The sequence below is a fragment of the Notechis scutatus genome, chromosome 6, assembly GCF_049901735.1.
Source record: "Notechis scutatus isolate UNSWTSFEM ecotype Mainland chromosome 6, rNotScu1.2, whole genome shotgun sequence".
Classification (NCBI taxonomy): domain Eukaryota; kingdom Metazoa; phylum Chordata; class Lepidosauria; order Squamata; family Elapidae; genus Notechis; species Notechis scutatus.
The window spans coordinates 51,022,233-51,046,343 of NC_142014.1; the positions used below are offsets into that span (position 1 = coordinate 51,022,233).

The following is a 24,111-nucleotide window of genomic DNA, read 5'->3' on the forward strand; positions in this document are numbered from 1 at the left end:
GAAAAGTTGATAGTTGAGGAAGGAGAAATAGAAATATTAATGAAAACGTGTGTAATATTGTTTCAGTAAAAAATAATATTCTTGATGGCGATTCTGTTTTCTAGTGATTTGAATTCCACAACTGGATTGCAGGAAAAACAAATCATTAGGACTTTCATGATCAGGTGTTTAGGTTTGGGACTTGTATGCAGAAAAATATGAGATTGCACCTTGAGGTATTTCAAGAGATGTTATAAAGTACAGTTATACTCTCTACCTAAATGGCAGCTATTATCCAAGTCTAATCATATTTTCTCAGTAATAAAATGGTTATAATTATTTACTATTTCACAGACGCATCTATTGATTCTTGGATTGTGGAGACTAGTGGACTAGACATACAGATGACTCAGCCTATTATATCCATATTTTGTTTGTTTCAGTCTTAAGAGACTGAGCATTTGATCTGCATAACAAATGCCAGATTGTAATCAGTGTTCATCTTGTATGCAAAAATTATATTTGTTAAAAAAGGAGAACTAAATATTTAATTACAATCAGTTGAAATACTGATCACTGAACTAGAGTTGCGGATAAATTATTGGTTTGTTCAGGTTATTTTTTTCAAGTTATTGCAGTCAGGAAGTTGAGAATTGGGTGTCCACAGGAGACAAGTGCCAAAACACACATCAAGATGCAAACTGCAGCTTATATACTTACATTAGTCTATAAGACAAAAGTATATAAGGACAGTTTCTATCCTAACATTGTCATTTGTGCATTGTCATTTAGATATAATCATAGTTCATTGCAGACACTGATGAGAATGAAAGTGTTTAAAGGCAAATAGGCACCTTAGACAACTTGGACTTAATTTAAAAAAGTATTAAGAAGGAACAGACAAGCTCAATACTTGAGATCTTGGGAAATCCATGAGCTATATATAGGCTAGGCTGAGATTTTTTTAAAAAAGCTGGAAGGATTTTTTTTTAAAAAGCATGTCTATTCCCAAGGAAACTGCCAAGACCATGTAGTACTAGGAACTAAGTTAAACACTGGGATGAATGGTAGAATATTTATTAATATTGTACATGTTCTAAAAATTATTTGGAAATTTTTGACACATGCAAGCAGAGTACCACACTGCTATTCATTAAGAAGCCTATTTTTTTCAGGTTTCCATCACTTTGAAAATATGCTAATACTTTAATAGACACATAAATTTTAGGAGCAGACTTCTTGAAGTAGTGGTACGCTATATATGCGAACCCCAGTATTGATCTTTTTTTCCCTCACAGACTTTTTGTTGCCCTTTCAACTAATAACTGTATCCTCTTTCCATCTTAAAATGTTAATACCTTATATGGATACGATATTACTCTTACTCCTTGTTTTCAGTTTGTTGGTTTTATAAACCCCTTTCCTTGTTAAAAACCTTGAACTACAATGATTGCTTAGCTATAAAAAACACAGTAAAAAGCTAAAGGTAAAGGTTCCCCTCACACATACATGTTACTCGTTTCCGGTTCTAGGGAGCAGTGCTCATCTCTGTTACAAAGCCGAAGAGCCAGCACTATCTGAAGACGTCTCCATGGTGATGTGGACAGCATGACTAAATGCATGGAACGCTATTACCTTCCCACCAAAGTGGTCCCTATATTTCTACTTGCATTTTTACATGCTTTCGAACTGCTAGGTTGGCAAGTAGTTGGGGCAAATAGCGGGAGCTCACTCCATTACGTGTGTTGTGGTCCGCCAGCAGCCTGCAGAGACAGCAGCAGAGTTGGACAGTGGGAAGGAACATGGGCCAGTCCGGGAGTCTGAGGATGACTGCATCCAATACAGAGATGGGGCCAGGGCCATCTGGGAGTTATGTACTGACTCCGGAGCGTCCAGAATCTGACAGCAGCGAGGCAGAGGAACAAGCCTGTTCCCAGTGCGAGCGTGTGCAGAGCTGCCAGAAGGCAAGAACAGTTAAGACAAAAGGAGTAATTCAGGAATAAGGTTTGGAGGTGATTGGCCCTCCCATAAGACATAAAGGAGGAGCAAAAGGACATGAACCTTTGCAGGAAGCAACTTTGTTCGTACTGATCAGTTTGAAATCTGAAGCTTTGTGGTGAATTTGTGCTCCGTTTGGCCTTGTATAACTAACTGGAAATTTAGTCATTGGCAGCATTTCAAGAAAGATAAAGGTGTATGCTTATCAGACTTACCCTGAAGGACTTTGGCAGACTTCCATGGGACTATTTACAAACTGTTTGAGACTCATTACGGGCTGTGAATGACTAAAATTCACAGCCCTTGAAATAAAGAAAAAAGGGTTTTGGGACTGTGTTTGTTAGTGTCTCAAGAAGCCTTGGTCAGAACATGGTGCTAGGGATTCAAACCACCGAACTGCCGGCCTTTCTGATCAACAAGGTCAGCGTCTTAGCCACTGAGCCATGTGTCTTATATTATTTCTATATATAGTACTTCTATATTAACAAAAAAAATCACCGAGTATGAAAGCTATACTGCTTACAGAGATCAAGCACTTAAGAGAATTAGACAAGAATATAGTACTTCCAAATTCTTAACAACAGCATAGAAAATAGCCTTGAAATGAAGTGCATAATTTTACTTATATCATTTCCAGAACAATGGCAAACAGATTTTAACTTTTTTTATTTGTGACTTTATATTTCAACATTTAAGAAATTTCTAAATCTATCTGCAGGGGAAAGAAATAACCTGCATTATTTTTTCTGTATGTCTATAACTGCTAAGAAAATTTAAATGCAAGGTGATTTATCAATTTATAATACTATGTTCTGTTTGTTCATTTTTCTTTTCTCATTTCAGTCTGTAATATGTGAGGGAGATATTGCCACGTTCCCATAATATCTGAAGTCAAACTTGAGTTAAGAACAAACTTAAGTTGGAAGAATTATATATTACTGGAAAAATATATGCATTTTTTATCAAATAGCCTAGAACCCTTTTTAATTTCTAAATCTACTTTGGTGTCTGAGTTCTGTTCTTTTAAACTACAGTTGTATGGTAGTTTACTCAGAACTACTTGAATAAATGTTAAAAGCTTAAATAAGGAGTTTCAGACTGCATCCCCCCACAGGGAACTACAGTATGGACAAGTGAGGGAAAATGAAAAAATAAGCAATATGACACATGTTTTTGTCATTTTAAAATCATTATTGTTAAGAATTAATACCTATTGTCTGATCAGAAAATCTCTATTTCTTCTATCTTTTGCCCCAAAAGGGAACTCTTAGACAATGCTTAAAAGCACTGTTAAAAGAACTATTAATACTAAAGTGATCCCTGATTTGATTATTATCTATCTTTAATGAATGTTAATGGCACATTAAAATATCACAGACTATCACTTTAAAAAAATAACATTCTCCCAAATTAATAGTATGAATTTAGGATTACTATTACTATTACTATGATTACTAAGTATTACTATGAACTTTAGAATTTTTAGATCCTTACAATGGAAATTACCGATAGTAAAGAACAGGCATGACAAATCAGAAGGTGATTTTCATTTTTCTCATTTTTTTTCTATCAACAGAATGGTTTTGCTCTGTCAAGTTAGCACTGAAAGAAAAGACTGTTTTCAGCACAGAAAATTAAAATTGGATCCTAACTTTACTACTCTTTGCATATAGATAAACAAATACTATCTTGCATCTAACATCATGCATAAGTACAGATAATCTTCCTCTTACAATATTTCATTTAGTGATCGTTTGAAGTTACAATGGCACTGAAGAAAGTGATCTATGACCATTTTTCATACTTATAACTGTTGCAGCATCCTCACACTCACTGAATAAAAATTAAGGCACTTGGCAACTGGTTCATATTTATGACAACTGCAGTGTTCCAGGGTCATGTGATCCCCTTCTGTGACCTTTTGACAAGCAAAATCAATGGGGAAGCCAGATTCACTTAACCATGTTACTAACTTCAATGATTCACTGAACAACTGTAGCGAGAAAAATCATAAAATGGAGCAAAATTCACTTAACTGTCTCGTTTAACAAAAATGATGGGCTCAAGTGAGGACCACCTGTATATTCATCTATATCTAATGCTGATATTTTACATCACATCTTCAAATGATAGAGGTGAGAAGCACAAAAAAATTTCAAGATAATGAAACTGTTTCTCTTCTTGCTAGATTAAGCACAAAACTGCAAGGCTTTACATTCAACTACAAAACAGACTGTACTTCACTCTAATACCTCTATACATATCCTCTGAAAAAAGATACATCATGCCTTGATGGGTCCTTTGAGGCCTGTTAATGGGTGGGAGGTTCTCCAACAATGTTTGGATCACAGCTTTTTTGCTTGAATCCGCTTGATACTTTATTTTTTGAAGCTGACATAAAAAAGAAGAGAAATTACAGAATTTAAGTGTTTCATTTCCTCCAATTACCACAATTGCAATAAAGCAGAAAGTCTTGAAGGATTTTTTTCCAACTAGAAAATGTTACTGAAAGGCATAAGCTTTTGTGCACTGCAGCTGCTGCACCTGATGAAGTGAGTTTCAATTCACAAAGTGTGTCTTTTAACAAAATTTGTAAATCAGAAAAGATGCTACCAAATCCCTGATTTTTTGCAACTATAGACTACCATGGCTCTCCTTCTACAGTGCCTATAATTGCAAAAATAATCCAAGGTCTAGCCATATAGTGGGTTCCACATAATTTGCCTTTGCATAATATGACTCAATGTGTTTTCCTTCTTTTGAAATGAGAAATTTCTCTTTTTGGTAGATTAGGCACAAAACTGCAAGGCTTCATACTGTACAAAACAGACTGTACTTCACTCTAATACCTCTATACATATCCTCCAAAATAAGATACATTATGCCTTGATAGATCTACTAATTCTTGTTTATGGGTGGGAGGTTCTCCAACACTCAGAATCAGAAATCTAGCAAATTTTAATGATGATACCAGAGGCATATACTGTAAAGCTAAGACCTAAAGGGAACGTGTACAATACAAATAATGTCCATGGTTATTGTATTAATAGATCTAGAATAGTACAGAATGTATTTAAATGAATTCAATGTCTACATATTTTTTGTTCCTGAAATAAAACCTTAAAATAATTCTACTCTTTTTCATTTTCTGTACTGATATTGGATGAAAGAAAACAACTTCATGGAACCTGCACTCAGAACCAAGTGGTTCATTTCAAAATTCCTATACAAGTATGTTTTTTTAAAGATAGATGAGGAATGATAAATAACTATCCATTCTTCCCTCAATAGCCTACAAAACAAATTCAATATTAAATACATAAAATAAATGCAAACAGTACTTACAGCAATATTACTATGAAAAACAAACTGTAATTATTTTATTGAAAGTAAAAGACAAAAGAAAGAGGCTCAGATAAGCAGGCCACGCTACATCTAAAGTAAAGTAAATCCTTTAACAGTTAGCCCTTACAAAAACCAATCTGACAACAAGAAAATGCAGAAGCAGGAAGCACAGCCAGTTGTTTAACTTCACTTTAAATTACTCTTCATTTCCAGAATTCTTACCTGAAGAAGAAATAAGCGAAGAGCACTGATTGTGTCATTAGAAAGTTCTAGCACGTTGATATGAGCTGCTTCTTCAAGAATATGGCTAATTTCAGTTTCGGAAACAGTTCTGATGTCTTGATATTTCATAAACTTAAAAAAGTTGTATTTTAATTTTAGTGGATCTACTGTAAATTATTTCTGTTATCCAGCAAAAACACAGTCATTAATTGCCTCAAGCTTTATTGAAACAGATTCTTAAGCAATACTTTAAAATGATTGTTAGAAATAATCAAATTCTAAAAGCGTGGATAAACCTTCTCTCAGTAGTAGCAAATTCTAGATTAGTGAGCCAAATTAGTATTTTTTTTTCCATTTAATGATATTTTTGAAATATTTCAGAATTTCCAAATTTTATGATTGCACAATTATCAAACACAAAAGTGTTTACATTTTAAGTTTAGGAATATATGGTATTCTAAGTAGATGCACATAGAATTATGTAGTAAGTCTAACAAGTAGGGGAAGATTTATCAGTCAAAGGACACAAGGCAACTTTACACTACTTGTTTCCCTCAATAAATGAAGCTGGCTTAAGAAGTTGCTCTCCAGATTTCAGTCTGTTCTACAGTTCTGGTGTTCATGGGTATTATTAATTATAGTGATTGCTGGCTTCCTTCCTTCTTTACCCTTCCTATCAATGTCTTTTTGATGACATATTTCCATTGATAGTTCTTTTATATGAGTTCACATATGCTGTTTCCTCTGATACTTGATACCTTCCATCCATTGCATCCACCATTGGATTGCTGGACGAAAAACAGTTTAATTTCCTTACTGTCACTTTTGCTATTAGGAGGAATTAGCAGAACTCTTTTTTATCTTGCTTTTTTTTTAACCCTTTCACTAGTTTACCAGTGAGCCTATTAAAAAGAAAAAGTCCAGCCTTTCACCTTAACCTTTTCATTAATTCACTTTTCACGCTGCCTCTTCAAAAGGCAGCAGGCACTCCAGCAACTGAGACCGATGGCAGAAGCAGAGGGACCATTTTTATTTATTTTATTTTTATTTATTTATTTGATTTGCCAATTGTTTACAAGATAATAAGTATAAGTGTATACATAGTTGTGAATACATGAAATGGGTACATATAAGAAAAATAAAAAAAGAATAAGAGAAACAATAGGACAGGGACGGTAGGCACGTTGGTGCGCTTATGCACGCCCCCTACAGACCTCTTAGGAAAGGGGTGATGTCAATAGTAGACAGTCTAAGGTTAAAGTTTTTGGGGTTTGGGGAAGAAACTACAGAGTCGGGTAGAGTATTCCAGACATTGACCACTCTATTGCTGAAGTCGTATTTCCTGCAATCAAGTTTGGTGCGGTTAACTTTGAGTTTGTATCTGTTGTGTGCTCTTGTGTTGTTATGGTTGAAGCTGAAGTATTCATTGACAGGTAGGACATTGCAATGTATGATTTTATATACCATGTTTAAGTCAGACCGAAGATGGCGTAATTCAAGGTTTTCTAGTTCTAGAATTTCAAGTCTGGTGGCATAAGGTATTCTACAACGAGTAGAGGAGTGGAGAACTCTTCTTGTGAAATATTTTATTAATTTTTTGCCATAGCATAAAGTAGCCAATTGGAGTGGAGCTATTTACCTACAGAAAATGAAGTGCAGCAGATAAATTATATAACACTGCTTGTGTCAGGGGAAGTCAGGAAACATAACTTTTCACACAGCACAAGAAAAGACAAATGTAGATTGCCTACATGAAGGCTCATGGCAAAATGAGAATTATGTGTATTCCCATGCTAAATAAATGATTACTGTAATGGCTATCCTCACGCCAGGGAAGTTACGATGTTCCTTAGCCCTAAGAATGTGTTTTTTACTGTTGAACATCTAAACAGCTGAAACTATGAATACGAATGAACAGATTTCCTAATAGTTTTAATGTTTGGGTTTTTTTTAATTGAAAATCATCCATGGCAGTTGGATTTTGATTGCATCAATTGAAATTGCGTCCTTTCATTTAAATATGTACAACATTCCTTTGAACAAAATCATCCCAATGCACAAGGGTTAGACTCACATATAGTGCTAAATTATTATACAGTTTGTTTGATAATGCTTCTAGGAATAGTGCTATTTATAAATCATATTTTCTGGTTTAACATTATATATTAAGTCCATTAACCTTATTTAACAAATGTGTCAGTGACATAAACTTCTATTCGCTTTGCTTGACAATAATTATGGAGGAGATTATTAGAGTGTTCAAGCAAAGAAATGGAGTGTATCCTCCCTAATGCACCTGCTCGGATCAAAATCAGAATTATAGTGGCTGCGTTTAAGAGTTTATTTTGATTAAAGAAATACAATAAAGTTACATTCCCTGTAAGTTTATGCTTTACAAAAACATCTGCATATTTAAGGCTCTGCCAAGTTTACAGCATAATCCAGTCCTCACTTCGTTATAAATGGTGTTTCACTCATGTTTTGCCAGAGATAACTAAATAGAACAATTCAGTTAAAACAGTCATAATGCAATGTAATAACACATTAGGAATTAATGGTTAACAGCTATTATACTCACCAAACTAATGAGTCTAAGAATTTCTGAGTTAAGAAAGGAATTCTCATTACCATCTAAAAGTGTGATCAACAGAAATTTATTCCACGGGTGTGAGGCAATATGACATGCTAGAAGTGGAAAAATTTACCACAAATAGCTTAGAAAGAAATCTTAAGAAAATAATCCCCAAATAAATATATTATTCATTCTATACTGAGTTAAGTCTTTTTTTATACCATCAAACAAGATTTTTAAAAATAATAACAGGAAAAACAATGGAAGTAAAAAATTAATTTCTCTCAAAAAAGTACTCTTTATATGCTTCTACAGTTTAAACAATCTGCAGATAATCCTTGACTTAAAACCAATCATTTAGTTACTATTGAAGTTACAACAGTACTGAAAAAAGTGATTTATGACTGGTCCTTGCACTTACGACTGTGGTAGCATCACATATTCAAAATTTGGGTGCTTGGCAACTGGCATGTATTTATGAAAGTTGCAGTGTCCCAGGGTCATCTGATCGTCATTTATGACCTTCCTAACTGGCTTGTGACAAGCAATGTTGATGGGGGAAGCCAGATTCTCTTAATGACTGCATGATTCATTTAACAACTATAGTGATTTACGTTAAGTTACAACCATGGTAAAAAAGGTTGTAAAATTGGGCATGACTCACTTAACAACTGCCTTGCTTAACGACAGAAATTCTGGTCCCAAATATGGTCATAAGTCAAGGACTACTTATAATTCTTTCAAAACAAAATATAATAGAAGAAAAGATCCATTCAGATAATAAAAAATCTAGAAGAGTTGCTATATTATTCAATAATGAAAATAGATTACTAAGATATCATTTTCTGCTATGTGTAAAATATAAAACATGGGTCAGTCGAGCTTATTCTGCTTTTATCTCACTGGAAATTATAAACTTCAATAAGATATCCTTATTCGTGATCTTTTACAGTTTCCATGAAAACCTGCTACAACCAGACCATTTCCCAAAAGACTAACATCCCAATAAAATTGAGACAGAATTAGGATGACGTGCATTCGTTTCTGCACTAAAGACTTATAACATCTACATAGCATCACCCAGTCATAACCAAATTGATATAAAGTTTTTCCATATTTTCTTGGCAACTATTAAATATCTGAAATACTGTAAACCTACATTTTAGTAACAAAATATTTTATACTGTTAAGGTTTATATCCGCTTTAGTGATGAGGTGCCAATGATTGCAAGCCATCTAGGCAAAGCAAACTAATTTCAAGGTAAAGCATTTTTACTAATAAAGAATACACAGATAAAGATATTGAAAGCTGTACCGGTGCTCTGATTTTTCAGGTGCAGATATTCCAACAAGACCTCAAGACATCCAATAACAGTCTGTGATAGCAAAAAGTCCTTCTGTAAACATAAGAGAGAATACAATTTTTATCAAATTCATCTAAAAGGTATGCCTGAAATTATAACAGAAGTGAATAAAAAGCAATTGTCTTGAGACTCATAGGACATAAAATATTTGAAAATGCTCTAGCATTTAGGAAGTTCTTCGCGAGCAAAGGAATTTGCCTCATCTCCCCAGTATTGGGAATTGTCCAATATGGAGACAATTTTGGAACTACTGTATATTAAGTCTCTTCCTACTCCAAAGAAAATACAGCAAAAACAGTTTTGCTGTGCTTCTTAGTAACACCATGCCAATCAATTTTCTATTTAACAGAAGAGAAATGGGAATTTACTTCTCATCCCAGCTTTCTGAAAGGTTCTTCGTCCTTCATCAACTTAAAGCAATAACATGTCACAATCATGTTTTTGGCTGTTCTGAGGGATGACATTACCTTATCATTGCAAAGAGGGATGGGCTTTAAATAATTTAACAACCGGTTCTCTGCCCAGTTGCTGGGTGGGTGTTTCCGGCCTTCCGGGAGGCCTGTTTTTTCACCCTCCCCACGCCTCTGCACAGGCCCTGCACTTACCTGCAATCCAAAACGGGCCGTGTGGGGACTCCTGGGAGGGGTGGGGTGGGTGGGGCCAGCCAGGGGTATGATTTGCTGGTTCGCTGACTGGCCATAAAATTAAAAACCGGTTCGCCCAAACTGATGCGAACCGGTAGCAGCCCACCCGATTGCACATTAACCTTTTAAAAACCATTTTCCTTGCTGCAGGAAAAAAAAACATAGCAAAGGAATAATAAGTAGAGAAATGATGCTTTTAATGTTTTCCCATTGGCAACTGGAATTAATGTTGACTTGGTCAAGGGACTGGGGGAAATGCATGTACCTATGGATCCTGGAATGTTCCGAAATTCTTCTCACAAATAAGGGGCAGATGCAAGAGACAGTGGCTTTACAACATTGAGATTGAATCTATACCTTTATGAATAATTGTCTCTGGTACTAGTAGTAGTTTTTGCATCATTAGATAGTTCAAAAGTGAGAAAAAGTGTATTCTCTTTATACTTTTCCATTATTTGAAATAAATCAGCTTTATTGAGTCCTACAATTAATATTTCAATTCCATATTAACAGTAAAATTTACCTGGACAAGTAGGTTTTGTAATCGAGCAACCAAGGACAGTACATGCCACATAGCCAGTGGAAACAATGAAATATTCTCTTTTGACTGTGGCAGTTCCTTTTCCTGTTTATCTGTGGACTGGACAATAAACTTCACAAAGGATGAACAGAGGTTCTGCTTAAAGAAGGCTCTCAAAAACTGAAGGATGCTAACTGGATATAAAACCATCTATTAGTATAAAGTAAGTCTTTCCCTCATACACTTCAGAGATCCTAGGCTACACATAAGGTACTTGGACAGTTCAGTATGTAGTCTCCTTATTGGAAAACCCACTAATTATCCCAAAGTCCTAGTTTTCAGATTTAAAAGGTAGTAAATTATTTTATTGTGGTCATTAACCAGCCTAATTAAAATATCTAGCTCTTGAATAACTATATGTATCGAGGGGCCCTAAATATTCTGTCAATTTTATCAATCTATATTTTGAAAAAATGATTTGCTACTATGTTTCAAAGTGATCAGTAAGCAAAAAAAAAATTCAACTAAAACATTGCAGAAATTCTAGTCATGGTGATAAGAACAGCATGGACAATTTGTCTGAAGAGATTTCCTGTTTAATTTTTATCTATTTTGTTTTTAATATGACTGCTGCCACAAAATTGAGAAAATCAGTATTTTACTGTAGCATAACTAGGATTAGACATAAGGATATTCAGTTCAAAACAGTAGCTAGCAGCTCTCTCTTGTTCAGGTTTTAATTCTTATTGGATTTTTATTTATTGAATATATGCAATTAAAAAATCATCCTACCAATGAAAATAAAGTGTACAAAATTCATGTGACAAGTGGAACATAATGAAAAAATTGCATTAAATTCCTGAGGTGTGAAAGAGGATGGGAAATCGTGAAATTGATAAATATTGGCTATTATTACCCCTGTAATATAGTTGGAGAACTCCCAAGATCTTCTATTTTTTATTGTTAATAATATCCTCAGGAGCTACACTTTGTGTTCACATATTTATTTTTTGTGATGTTACCTACCAAAGAATAATATGCTCTTTTTTCTGTAATCAACTGCATTGAAGACCTTGTCCACATCCAAAGAGATCAAGTGATGAACCTTTCAGAAAGAAATCAAATGAATTGACTGAAGACAGGTGCACAGGTGTATTTTTTTTGTTCAGTATTTTCCCACTCAAAAAAAGAACTTTGCCAGGGGTCCTACAGCTTATTTTCTCTCTATGACCAAATCACCTCAGCTTATACTGTTTATGATTGTCAGTATAGTCAATGCACATTATTCATCCTTTCTGCACAGTTTCTTCTTGCTTTAATAACACTTTTTAAATACTTTAGTGACCCTTTGAGAGCTGCATGCGATGAAATTTCATTTTAATGTATGCCAATTAGTCTACATTTAAAGTGATAATAAAGTTATTCTAACTCGCTCCTACAGCATTTAATTTTTATGCTTTTCCTGACCAAAGTTCTATTTCTATATTAACAAAATAGGCAGCACTAAACAGTATAGTATACAATACAGTATGTTTATATATATAAAACAATTTTCACTTTTATCAACAAGGATTCATTTTGCACAAAAACCACATTTGAACATCTAAACAATATCATCATCCATTTTCCCATCTAGTTAGTAAACATTCTGCTAAGATACACAGATTTATTTACTTGTTCTGTATTTTCTAACTCTGTAATTTGCAATCTTATATTTATCCCACAATACAGCTCAGTGTTGAACTATACACTAAATATTACATTTATTCTCATACCTTATATACTTATATTATATAATGCTCTTACTGTATTCAGTATTTCTGAATCCTGAAAAATATTATATAACTGAAGCCTATTCACCTTATTGCATGCAGTAAACTTTTCACACATTTCTCAATTATCTGAAGGGGCGGTTAAACCTGCATACAACCTATCCAGCATAAAGTCACACTGCATTTCTCAGATTTTGTTTATTACTATATCTTATACATTTTCAATCAAAATGCTGTTGAACAACTTCCCAGGAACATTTAACAAATGATTCCCATATCTCTTGCAATATTTTTTCTCTACATAAAGAAATAATAATGGTATTCTTCCAATTGTCAGATACAGATACAGTCGTCACTTATAGTACATTAATAAGATGCACAGCTAGTACATAAACATACCACACCCAATGTTATTTTTCCACATATTATCTATATCAAGTTAATAATGGTTAATATAGTTAGGCAATGCCCTTATTAGTGAATTGAGTACTTATAAAGAAAATGAACTGTTTGTACACAGATTTATCAGTGTTTCTAACCTCTATATTGTAAATATTTTGTTGAGTCAAGAGTGAAGCTGTCAAAAGCCAAGCAGAACAAATAAGTGATTCAATGCATGAGGAAAAAACAGGTTCAGAGAAAGAGGTTGCCATCCAGGTGCAGTGAAGAACTTTTTCAAGGAGTTCGATCAAAGATTTATTGGAAAGTAACAATACTACCACTGTAAAAGAAGAAAGGATTCAACAAGCTGTAAGTGTAACAAGTATAACTTAAGTCAGTAGCAACCAGGTATAATTACAAATTAGTACAGAAATCAAAAGAAACAAAATACTACAGGTCTAAGGCTCTTGACCTATTCCAAGGATCCTAGCAAATCTCATAAATTGTATATTTTTGTCTCTGGAGATTATACAAAAAAAGAGAACACTATTTTAAAAAATACTTTTGGATGGTATGGAAAGAGTTTCCACAGATATTATAACACAAGTAATAATGCATATTCTTAAAAACACACTAGGTGTATTTTTTAAATAAATATTTTAACTAAATTATGTTCAGTAAGACATCTGCCCTCACCATTAAATATCTGAATAATAAAGAAATAATAAATAGCATTCCCATTTTCATGTAGTTGTATATTGGTACATATCTTTAATAGCAAGAAAAGGTCTCTGAATGTACATATTTTATTTTATCCATCACATAACAGATTTTTTTTTTAAAAAAAGATTTAACTATGATGTGCTTATTCTAGTACACAATAGAATCAAATAACCCTGGTTCAATAATTGGCTCAAGGGCACGTGTAAGAATTGCTATGGATCAGGAAACTTTGCATACTTGTTCTAATATCAAAGCTGGACTTCTACTCCAACTCACTGAAGACATGCAATAGTTGACAAACTGATATACATCAACAATATACAATACATACAATTTTATAGAAGCATTAATTATAAAGAGAACTACAACTAGATCGGAGCTTTGCTGTATACAACACATCTGTCTGTTTATTTCATTTTAATGTATGCGATTAGTGTACATTCCAAGTGATAATAAAGTTATTATTCTATCCTATTCTATCCTATCCTATCCTCTAGCTGCCCATCTCAAGAAAGCAACCATGTGCAGCATACAACAATCCAGTAAAATATGTCATTTTATAAAACTTACATAATTTTTAAAAAGTATTTAGAACTATAAAAGCAAAACTAAAAGAAAAAAAGAAAATAATAGGCAGAGGAACATTAATAATAAGGGAGCCACCTCACTTCTTTTCTTATACTTGTCTCAAAGGTGTTTTTTTTTTCAAAAGGCAACAAAGGCTCTTTTTTATTTGAGGAAGTAGATGTTTCACTTCTCATTCATGATGAGATGAGAAGCAAAACATCTTCTTCCTCAAATAAAAAACAGCCTAGTTGCCTTTTGAAGAAAACACCTTTGGGACATCCATCATGAAAATAACTTATGACCCAAAGTCCTTACTGGGGAAAAGTGTTCATTCTATCACACAACAAAGGAATTGTTTTACTTTTTACCTATTTGTTGGCTGGAAGGAATTGTCTGCTGAAGGCTCCAATAAAGAAAGTTCAGGGATGGCTGAAGAATTTCAGAGTCTGTTGGAGTACATTTCCCACACAAATTGATAACTGCATAACAGAAATACAGCGCTTAGTATAACAATAATCCTTTACAGATTTTAATATGTGAAATCTTTGGGGATAGCTACACCACCACAGACTACCAATCAGATAAGTTTAAATGTCATCATTGTCATGAACAAGACCAACTGCTTCAAAAAAACCAGAAGAGAAATCCCACAGTGAATATAGTCACATCTGTGCTTACTAATTAGCACCTTTGTGGCCATTTTTCACTATCATTCTGTTTAGGCTACTCTATAGTTATCCTCAGGAAAACATTACAGAGAAATATTGACAATCTGGCTCAAGGAGCTTGGTTTTGAAGCTAAGAAAGCAGAAACCTGGCACAAGCTAGAACAAAAAAAGTTGCCCCTTGTTCTTGTTGACTAAATATTTATTTCAGAAAGCAGAATTTTCATCATTACTATTTTAGTGTGTTGTCTCCTGATATATGCAGAATATAAACTAGCCAGTTCAGATCACAAAGGAAAATGCATTCTAAAAATACTGCTTCTATTGGAAAAGAGATTTGCATCACTATAAAAAAAAAAGATCCTCATTTCCCTCTTTGATCTGAGGAATCTCCCTTATTACATAACTACCTTTATAAGTTCTATAAAGTTGGGGATTCAAGAAGTGTGAGCACTCTATTTACAATCGGTAAAGGTCACCCAGAATAGGTTAGACCCTTGGAAAAGGCTTAATGTGTTACAATAAAAAATTCCTGTCTCCCAAAATTGGGGCAATGGAAGTTATGGCTTTGGAGTATCATTGTTAACATGACATACAAAGCCTAGTGTAAAACTCAAAATGTCTGAAATTTCACATCTCTTTCAACTTTCCAATCAAGTCAGGTTTTTTTACCTGTATCTGCAGTTACAGGTAATCCTTGACATATCATCACAATTGAGGCCAGACATTCTATTACTAAGCAAGGCAATAGTTGAGTAATGCCCGATTTTATGACCTTATTTTGCCATGGATGTAAAGTGAATCACATGGTCATTAAGCGAATCCAGCTTCCTCCACTGACTTGGCTTGTTGGAAACTGGTTAGGAAGGCTGCAAATGGCAATGGTTATAAGTGGAAAGGATGGGCTGTAAATTAGTTTTTCAATGCCATTGTAACCTTGAAAGGTTGCTAAGTGAATGGTTGTAAGTCAAGGATTACCTTTAGCTAGTTATCTGTGCAAATGGGTTGGAGTGAATAGTCAAGAAAAGAAGGGGAAGAGCAAAGGAATAGTGGCTTAATGGACTAAATCAGATCCTGAGATTTAAAGGGGGAAAAGGCAAAGATGCGTTACAAGAATAAAAAGTTACAGTAGGATATGGTAAATGATGTAAATTAGATTTAATTATATATTACCAGTATTATTATAAATTATACATTTTTTTCTTATCCCATGACTTAATTTCTTTATTGTTTATCCTTTTTCTATCCTTTGTATAACATTGTTTACACTGAAATAATGTGATGGATATGTATTTATAAAACATCCTTTCTCTTAAGTGATACAAAGAAAAAAAAAGAAAACCAATCATTCTCAAACTGCAAACCTCATGAAACACTGATATAATATTTAGAAATAGTTGGGAGGAAGAATAGTTGGTAACACTGTTACAGAAGAAATATAATTTCTATATGCTTTGTACACCTGAAGAAGCCACTGTAATTGTCATGCCCTTGGTAGAGTAGGACTTTGAGGGAGAGGAGGAACAGCAGACAGGGAGTGGAGGTGTGGCTCCAGAGGCTGTGGAGGAGGCTGGGGAAAGGCAGAGGCTGGTTGGGCAGTCAGAGGAAGAACCAAGCCCATCCCCTCTTCATCCTAGGACACACAGGGAGGAACGGAGAAGGAAACAACTTGGCTTACGAGAGAGGAAGCGGCCATGATCCTCCTCATTAGTTGCAGCTGGGGAGAATAGTATATGAGAGAGACAGTTAAAACACAGCGTTGCCAGAAGCAAAGCGTGTTTTATTTTGGGCTGAAGTTATCTTGGTTGGCATCCTTCCAACAGACTGTGCCTTGTTATCTCCTTGAATTTGGTAATTACTTATCCTGGTCCGTTGTGGAAATATCTTCATTGTAGTTTGTTTGGTTTTTTATTTCACCTCTATCTGCTCATTAAGTTCGGACTGTATTGCTTTCTTTTGAAGACTATTTTTGAGTACATTTTATCTCCAACTGAGAATTATTGAACAGTGGGGGCAAGTTAGAAGCATTAAAGGACATTTATTTACGTTTTGGATTTTGTTACGTTTGTGTTACACTCCAGGTCATCACAGTAATATGTATTTAATTTTTTAAAAGGTACAATTGTAAATGTCATTAAATCCATTGGTGAGCAAGAGAATCACCCAACAACCAATTGGGTGAGCAACCATCACCCAAAACTACCCACCACCCACCATCACCCAAGACTAGGCACGCACGCCCCCAACTACCTCAATCCCAACTGCTGCCGGACTTAAATGCAAACTACTCAATGCAAGAAGCCTCGTGAATAAAATACCTGAATTTCTCATCCTCTTAAATATGGCTAACTTCGACATTATATTTGTCTGTGAAACATGGCTCAATGCATCTCTCCCCGACTCCATTACCACAGTAAGAGACTATCATGTTTACCGATCAGATCGTGAAAATCGTCGAGGAGGTGGTGTTGCTATATTCTATAAAAATCCTTACATCTAAAAATATCCAAGTTACCCAGGAGCTTGCCCTTCCTGAAACCATCATCTGTGAACTATCCTTAAATATCACAATTCGATTCTTACTATGTTACAGAGCACCTGATTATGACATCGAACATGTAAACAAGCTAAATACACTACTAACATGGGCTACATCCTGCCCATACCCTTTTATCTTTCTTGGAGATTTCAATCTACCTCATATCGACTGGACCCTAAATAATTGTACAACTGAAATCATACACACAACCTTCTATAATGCTATTACAAATCTAGGTCTTGAACAACTAGTAACCAACAACACTAGACTGAACAACTGCCTCGATCTCATCTTCTGCAATAGTTTGAATTTAATTTACGGAATACAAACCAAAGAACCCTTTTCCAGTAGTGACCACAATATGATTGACTTTTGCCTCAACATACGTCCACACAAAAATCACCACAATGATGTCATCCCTAATTGTAACTTCAAAAAGGCAACTATGATCTTATAGATAACGATCTCTCATCCCTCGATTGGCAATCTCTATTCACTGGATGCAATACTGTTGAAGACCATTACAACATTTTTTTACTTGAAGTCAAAAGAGTCATCAAACTATATGTTCCAACAACAACTCCAAAAACAAAACAAAAAGCAGATTACCCATATCAATAAGGAAACTTCAATCCAAAAAGAGATCACTCTGGTGGAAAAACAAATCTGGTCACGTTGCTAATTTCAAAAACCGATACAAAAATTTATGCCACCAGATAAAGACCGAATGCACCAATTATCACATTAAACAAGAGGAAAACCTTCTAAGCACCAATTCCACCCGTGCTTTTTACAATTTTGTAAACAACAAACTAAAAGACTCAAGGTCCATCCCTCCCTTGATAGGACCCGATGGTAAAGACTGCAGCGACGACACCATTAAAGCCAACATCTTTAACACATTCTTCGGCTCAGTGTTTGTAAACAGTAATGGATCATGCCCAATGTTTCCTAGCCGTACCACAGATAACAACAATGATCTAATACATATCGATTTTACAGTAGACAACGTTGAAAAACACTACGCAACCTAAAACCATCTCTATCTATTGGACCGGATGGAATATGTGCCTACTTCTTAAGAAAGCTATCCACTGCCATAGCCAAACCTCTAAGCATAATCTTTGAAAAATCTTTCAGGACCAGCTCCTTGCCTAACCTATGGTCACAAGCCACAGTCATCCCTTTCTTCAAAAAGGGAGACCCAAGCCTAGTTGAAAATTACAGACCAATCTCCTTATGCTGCGTCACCTGCAAAGTCATGGAATCAATTATTAACCAATCCATCATCCTCCATTTAGAGACAAACAACCTACTCTCCAATAAACAATTTGGTTTCAGAAAAAAACTATCCTGTAATCTGCAACTCTTACACTGCAAAAACATATGGACTACACAACTCGACCAGGGCAAAGCAATAGACGCAATCTACATAGACTTCTGTAAAGCCTTTGATTCAGTGGTACACGACAAACTACTCCTAAAAATAAAATCTTATGATATCTCTGGACAACTGAATAACTGGATAAAAGCATTCCTGTCAAACAGACAACAAATGGTCAAAATCGGGAACGCCCTATCAAATCCAGTACCTGTCAATAGTGGTGTTCCCCAAGGCAGTGTTCTAGGACCAACTCTCTTCATAATCTACATAAACGACCTTTGTGATCATATCAAGAGCAATTGCGTTCTCTTCGCTGATGATGTAAAGCTGTTCAATACCACAGACAATACTACTACCCTACAAAAAGACCTAGACTATGTATCTGAATGGTCTAACATATGGCAACTTCAAATCTCAACAAATAAATGCTCTGTCTTACATATTGGTAAAAAAATCAGAAAATAAAATACAAGCTGAATAGTCAAGATCTTGTTGATGACCCAAGCTCTGTAAAAGACCTGGGAATACTCACCTCTAATGATCTAAGTGCTAGAGCCCACTGCAACTACATAGCCAAAAAGGCATTAAGAGTTGTTAACCTAATCCTACGTTGCTTTTTCTCTGGTAATATCTCACTACTAACCAGAGCATACAAAACATTTGCTAGACCAATACTCGAATACAGTTCATCAGTCTGGAATCCTTATTACGTAAGTGATATTAGCACAATTGAGAAAGTCCAGAAGTATTTCACAAGAAGAGTTCTCCACTCTTCTACTCGTTGTAGAATACCTTATGCCACCAGACTCGAAATTCTAAAACTAGAAAACCTTGAATTACGCCGTCTTCGGTCCGACTTAAGCATGGTATATAAAATCATACATTGCAATGTCCTACCTGTCAATGAATACTTCAGCTTTAACCATAACAACACAAGAGCACACAACAGATACAAACTCAAAGTAAACCGCACCAAACTTGATTGCAGGAAATACGACTTCAGCAATAGAGTGGTCAATGTCTGGAATACTCTACCCGACTCTGTAGTCTCTTCCCCAAACCCCAAAAACTTTAACCTTAGACTGTCTACTATTGACCTCACCCTTTCCTAAGAGGTCTGTAGGGGGCGTGCATAAAGCGCACCAACGTGCCTACCGTCCCTGTCCTATTGTTTCTCTTATTCTTTTATTTTTCTTATATGTACCCATTTCATATATTCACAACTATGTATACACTTGTACTTAATATCTTGTAAACAATTGACAAATCAAATAAATAAAAAATAAAATAAATAAATAAAATAGAATGAGAGAGGGAGGGAGGGAGGGAGGGAGGGAGGATCTATTTTGGCTTGCAAATGCTACCTTCTTGTTATCCCTACAAACATCCAAAACAAATTTAGACAGTCACCTAAGCGAAGCAGTCTGAAACTTGTATTATCCAACTCTTGTTCTGTTGCATATCTCAGCTGAACCAGGAAAAGGAGATTTAACAAAAGTGGTACATTCTGGCTTACTAAAAAAAAAAAAAACAACACCATGAAGCAATAATTGGAAAATGCAGGAAAACTTACAGGTAGTTCTCAACCACAACTGAGCCCAAAATTTCTGTTGCTAAGCAACATTTTTAAATGAGATTTGCCCCATTTTACAATCTTTCTTGCTACAGTTGTTAAGTGAATCATTGCAGCTGTTCAGTTAGTAACACGGTTATTAAGTGAATCTGGCTTTCCCATTCACTTTGCTTGTCAAAAGGTTGCAAAAATCACATGACCGTGGGACACTGCAACCGTTATAAATATGAATCGGTTGCCAAATGTCTGAATTTTGATCATGTGAGCATGGGGATGCTGCAACAGTCATAAGTGTGAAAAATGATCACGTCACTTTTTTCAGTGGCCTTGTAACTTCAAATGGTCACTAAACTGTTCTAAATTGAGTACTACCTGTATTTTAATGACATATTTGAAAAAACTCCAAGCTGTACAAGGTATTCATAGTGAACCAAACTCTCACATGATAGACTTTTTTTTTACTTGAATTAATTTAGTATAAGTATATAGCCTTTTGAGGTCAGAATTCAACTTGATTATGACCTCCACTAAATCTCTTTGTTACGAAGTATTGACCCAGAAAGCTAAATAAAAACTACAATATGGTGTCAGTTGAATTAAACATGACTTTTCTAAATGACCATATACAGTAGCGGCCAAAATTGTGGAAATCTTTTGGGAAAAGTGTATTTTTGAGGTTTGATGGCTTATAACACGTTTTTTAAGTAGTACCATAAAATTACATATCAATGGAAGGATAATTTAATCAAGAATGTAATGCAACAAAGTTTGTCCAATTATCTGTATTCTATGAAAAGTTATAGCCAAATAACCAGAAAAAGGAAGCACAACTTGCTTAGGTTGATATCAGGTAGCTTTCCTTCATCTGATTGTAGCCAATGAGCATGAATGTTTAGAGAGCCAATCAGGTGCCATCTTGTTTTGGCAATAAGCCAACCAGATCACAGTAGGATTCAGTTATTATGCCATGTATTGAAGCTGAGAGGAAGACATTTGTCAGTGTGTTATGTGATCGCTATCAAGTTGGTTGGGTTTTTTTGTGTTCTTTCATTTAATGAGCTTGTAAAACGTAATAAAATTAAAGTAATGAGGAAAACAGTTGACTGGTCATCCAGAGAGCGATGTAAAATAGTATTATTAAGGGAACAAAGCTACAGTTATAAAGAAATTAGAAGAAAAATTGGTGGAAAGTTAACCAAAGGTGGCATTTCTAAGTTTTTGAAGAGGAGACTAAGTCACTACAAAACCACACTGGTAAAGGTGGGAAAAGGTGCACAAGTGATGTTAGAAGAATTAAGAGACTGTGCCTACGTGACAGAAGAAAATCATCTGGGTGCATACAAGATGAAACGGCGCAATGCAATGTGAAGTTGAGTGCAAGAACTGTTCGGCGCAGACTGCAGGAATTTGGCCTAAAATCTAGAATTCCACGAAAAAAGACATTTATCTCTCAAATAAAGGTCAAAAAGACTAAACTGGGCTAAAATCCACTACCTGGACAGAGGAACAATGGGACAGTGTCATTTGGAGTGATGAGACCAAGATCTCCCTGTTTGGTAGTGATGGCATAAAATACGTAAGGAGACACTTTTCCCAAAAGGTTTCCACAATTTTGGCCACTACTGTATCTACCTTTTCATTTCAATTTAGGTTTGAAATCATTTGACGCAAAAAAAACAACAGTAATTCTGTAAGTTTTTGGGTTGTAGATTTTCCTAAATTTTACATATTTCAGTTTGATGCTCAAAAGTCAAATCTGTGTTGCATTAATGCAAAATATTGTCTCATTTTACATCTGAAATGGCAGCCTATGCAGTATACTACATATCTACAATATTTATTATAGGACCTCAGATTTATTAGATTTATGTCTCAATTTTTCATTCAAAAGCTCAAAGCACTATATATAGCATTTTATCTTCATCACCTCCCCCATAATAACCAAATAAGGTAGGTTGGACTGACAGAAAGAGAGACTGCCCCAGAAATATCCATTGAGCTTCCAGAACAAAAGGTGGACTCCATGTTACTTGTCCAGTACCTCAACCACCATACTACACTAAATCTCAAGGGTGTACAATTAATTAATATGATTTAATATAAAAATGATCTATTTGTATGTCCTGAAAACAGAGAAAATATTAACATTATATCAGAGTGATGAAAGGTGCCTAATCAAGCTGTACCAGACCATTCCTCTCCAAAGCAGAAGGGAAGAATCACCAGTCTGTTTCTTCTATGTGTGCTGAATATGGAACACATGAATAGAAGTGCATTGCTAACTTCTGAAGTCAACTGCAGATTAAAAACATCATCTTGCTCAAATACATACCTATAGAGAATCCCATAACTCAACATGTCCAATAGCATTTCACAATCAAATTTCCATGGAGTAGTTAGTACTTAATTATTTATGTTTATTCACCTTGTGAAATACTGGAATTATTTTCTACTAAAAGCTGTTGCAAAATCTGTAGAAACTGGCTTCGAAGAAGGTCACAGACATGGATATCCTCAGCTATTCTTAAGAAAATTTTCAATGAAATTAAGACTTTTTGAGCCACTTCATTGGTGCCAAAGCAGACTAGATCCTGAGTGGGAAAACAAGTTAAACTTCATTTATGTGGATAACATTATTTACATTTATGCTACAGACATTAATATGAACATTTAATGAGAAACCAAAACCAAAATGCTGAGGGAAAAATGGAAAATAGTATTGCTAAATATAACAAAATAAGATACACTGAAAACATTGAAAACATTTTCCCCATTTTCAGTCTTTCTTATTGTTTTCCAAATTCTATCGAAAATGGTTAATAGAGAATAGAGAATTTATGTATAGTATAAACTATACTTTGTTTTATATCCTGGAAACCAATATATGCATTAAATATTTTTAGATTATGATTTGGTTTTTTTTGTAAAATCGCCTACCAGTAATACAAGTATAGCACTGGGATTGCCTTTTAGCATGCAAATCAAACTATTAAAGTTGTTTGAAGAGTCAGAAAAGTCAACATAGCCTCTTGTGGCAGCATCTTCATATTCAGTTAGGGAGAAATCTTCATAGGAAAACCAAAGTTGAAGGATAGAGTGACCATATCTTCCCATAAGATCAGGATATTGCAAAAAGAACTTAAGCAGCAGAGGATGATGAATATATACTTGGCTGAGATCAGATATAACATCCAGGATTTTCCTTATAGCAGAAAGGCATGCCTGGATATTGAAAATGGGGGGAGAAAGGAATTTTAAAAAGTCAATATAAAATCAATATGTCTTGGGGCAATCAGAATTCCTTTTTGAATTAAAAAAATAGTAATATAATAGATTCAAATCATTTTCTTTGTAGTAGTTAGTTTCTCTAGGCTTCTTTTTGATATCAAAAATAAATAATATGAAACCATTTTTAGCAGCTTCTACCATTTTTTTACTGCTGAAAGTGGTCTGATATTATACATGTATATATCTACACTTGAGTATTTTTAGATGGTGTTTGCAAGATTATCGCAACTGGTAATAAATTTTTCCAACAGGTATTTTATTGTGGAACTGTTCTGCCTCATTCAAGAAACTTTTCATGAAAAAAGATACAAGTAATACCAATTTCCATAATCCCACCATGTTCTTCTATCACTCCTAAAATTATTTCTTACAATGAGAAGAAAAATTAGAGGGAAAGACAGAAGGACAATTATTTTTCAATAATTTAAAAGTAGTCAATGTAGAAATAATTATTTTTCTCTTTCTCATACCAATATTCTTTTGCAAAGGATTGTCATTGTTTGCGGGTGGGGGTGGGTTTAGGATATTTGGGTATTTTTAGCATGCCTAGACATTTTCCCACACATGCTATTTGA

General features: G+C 34.7%; 1 protein-coding gene across 1 annotated transcript in view; it reads right to left on the reverse strand.

Annotated features, from left to right (window-relative positions):
* Window positions 1-2,761: 2,761 nt before the first annotated feature.
* MEI1 (meiotic double-stranded break formation protein 1) overlaps window positions 2,762-24,111 on the reverse strand; it is a 46,021-nt gene continuing 24,671 nt past the window's right edge. The window contains exons 20-31 of the mRNA XM_087969108.1: window positions 23,186-23,470; window positions 22,674-22,839; window positions 20,086-20,190; window positions 14,456-14,566; window positions 12,956-13,137; window positions 11,671-11,749; window positions 10,648-10,838; window positions 9,432-9,513; window positions 8,123-8,229; window positions 5,545-5,676; window positions 4,259-4,368; window positions 2,762-2,862 (exon numbers count right to left, since the gene is read on the reverse strand). Coding sequence (XP_087825234.1) covers window positions 2,817-2,862; window positions 4,259-4,368; window positions 5,545-5,676; window positions 8,123-8,229; window positions 9,432-9,513; window positions 10,648-10,838; window positions 11,671-11,749; window positions 12,956-13,137; window positions 14,456-14,566; window positions 20,086-20,190; window positions 22,674-22,839; window positions 23,186-23,470 — 1,596 coding nt within the window. The 3' untranslated portion in view covers window positions 2,762-2,816. The remainder of the gene's footprint in view (window positions 2,863-4,258; window positions 4,369-5,544; window positions 5,677-8,122; window positions 8,230-9,431; window positions 9,514-10,647; window positions 10,839-11,670; window positions 11,750-12,955; window positions 13,138-14,455; window positions 14,567-20,085; window positions 20,191-22,673; window positions 22,840-23,185; window positions 23,471-24,111) is intronic.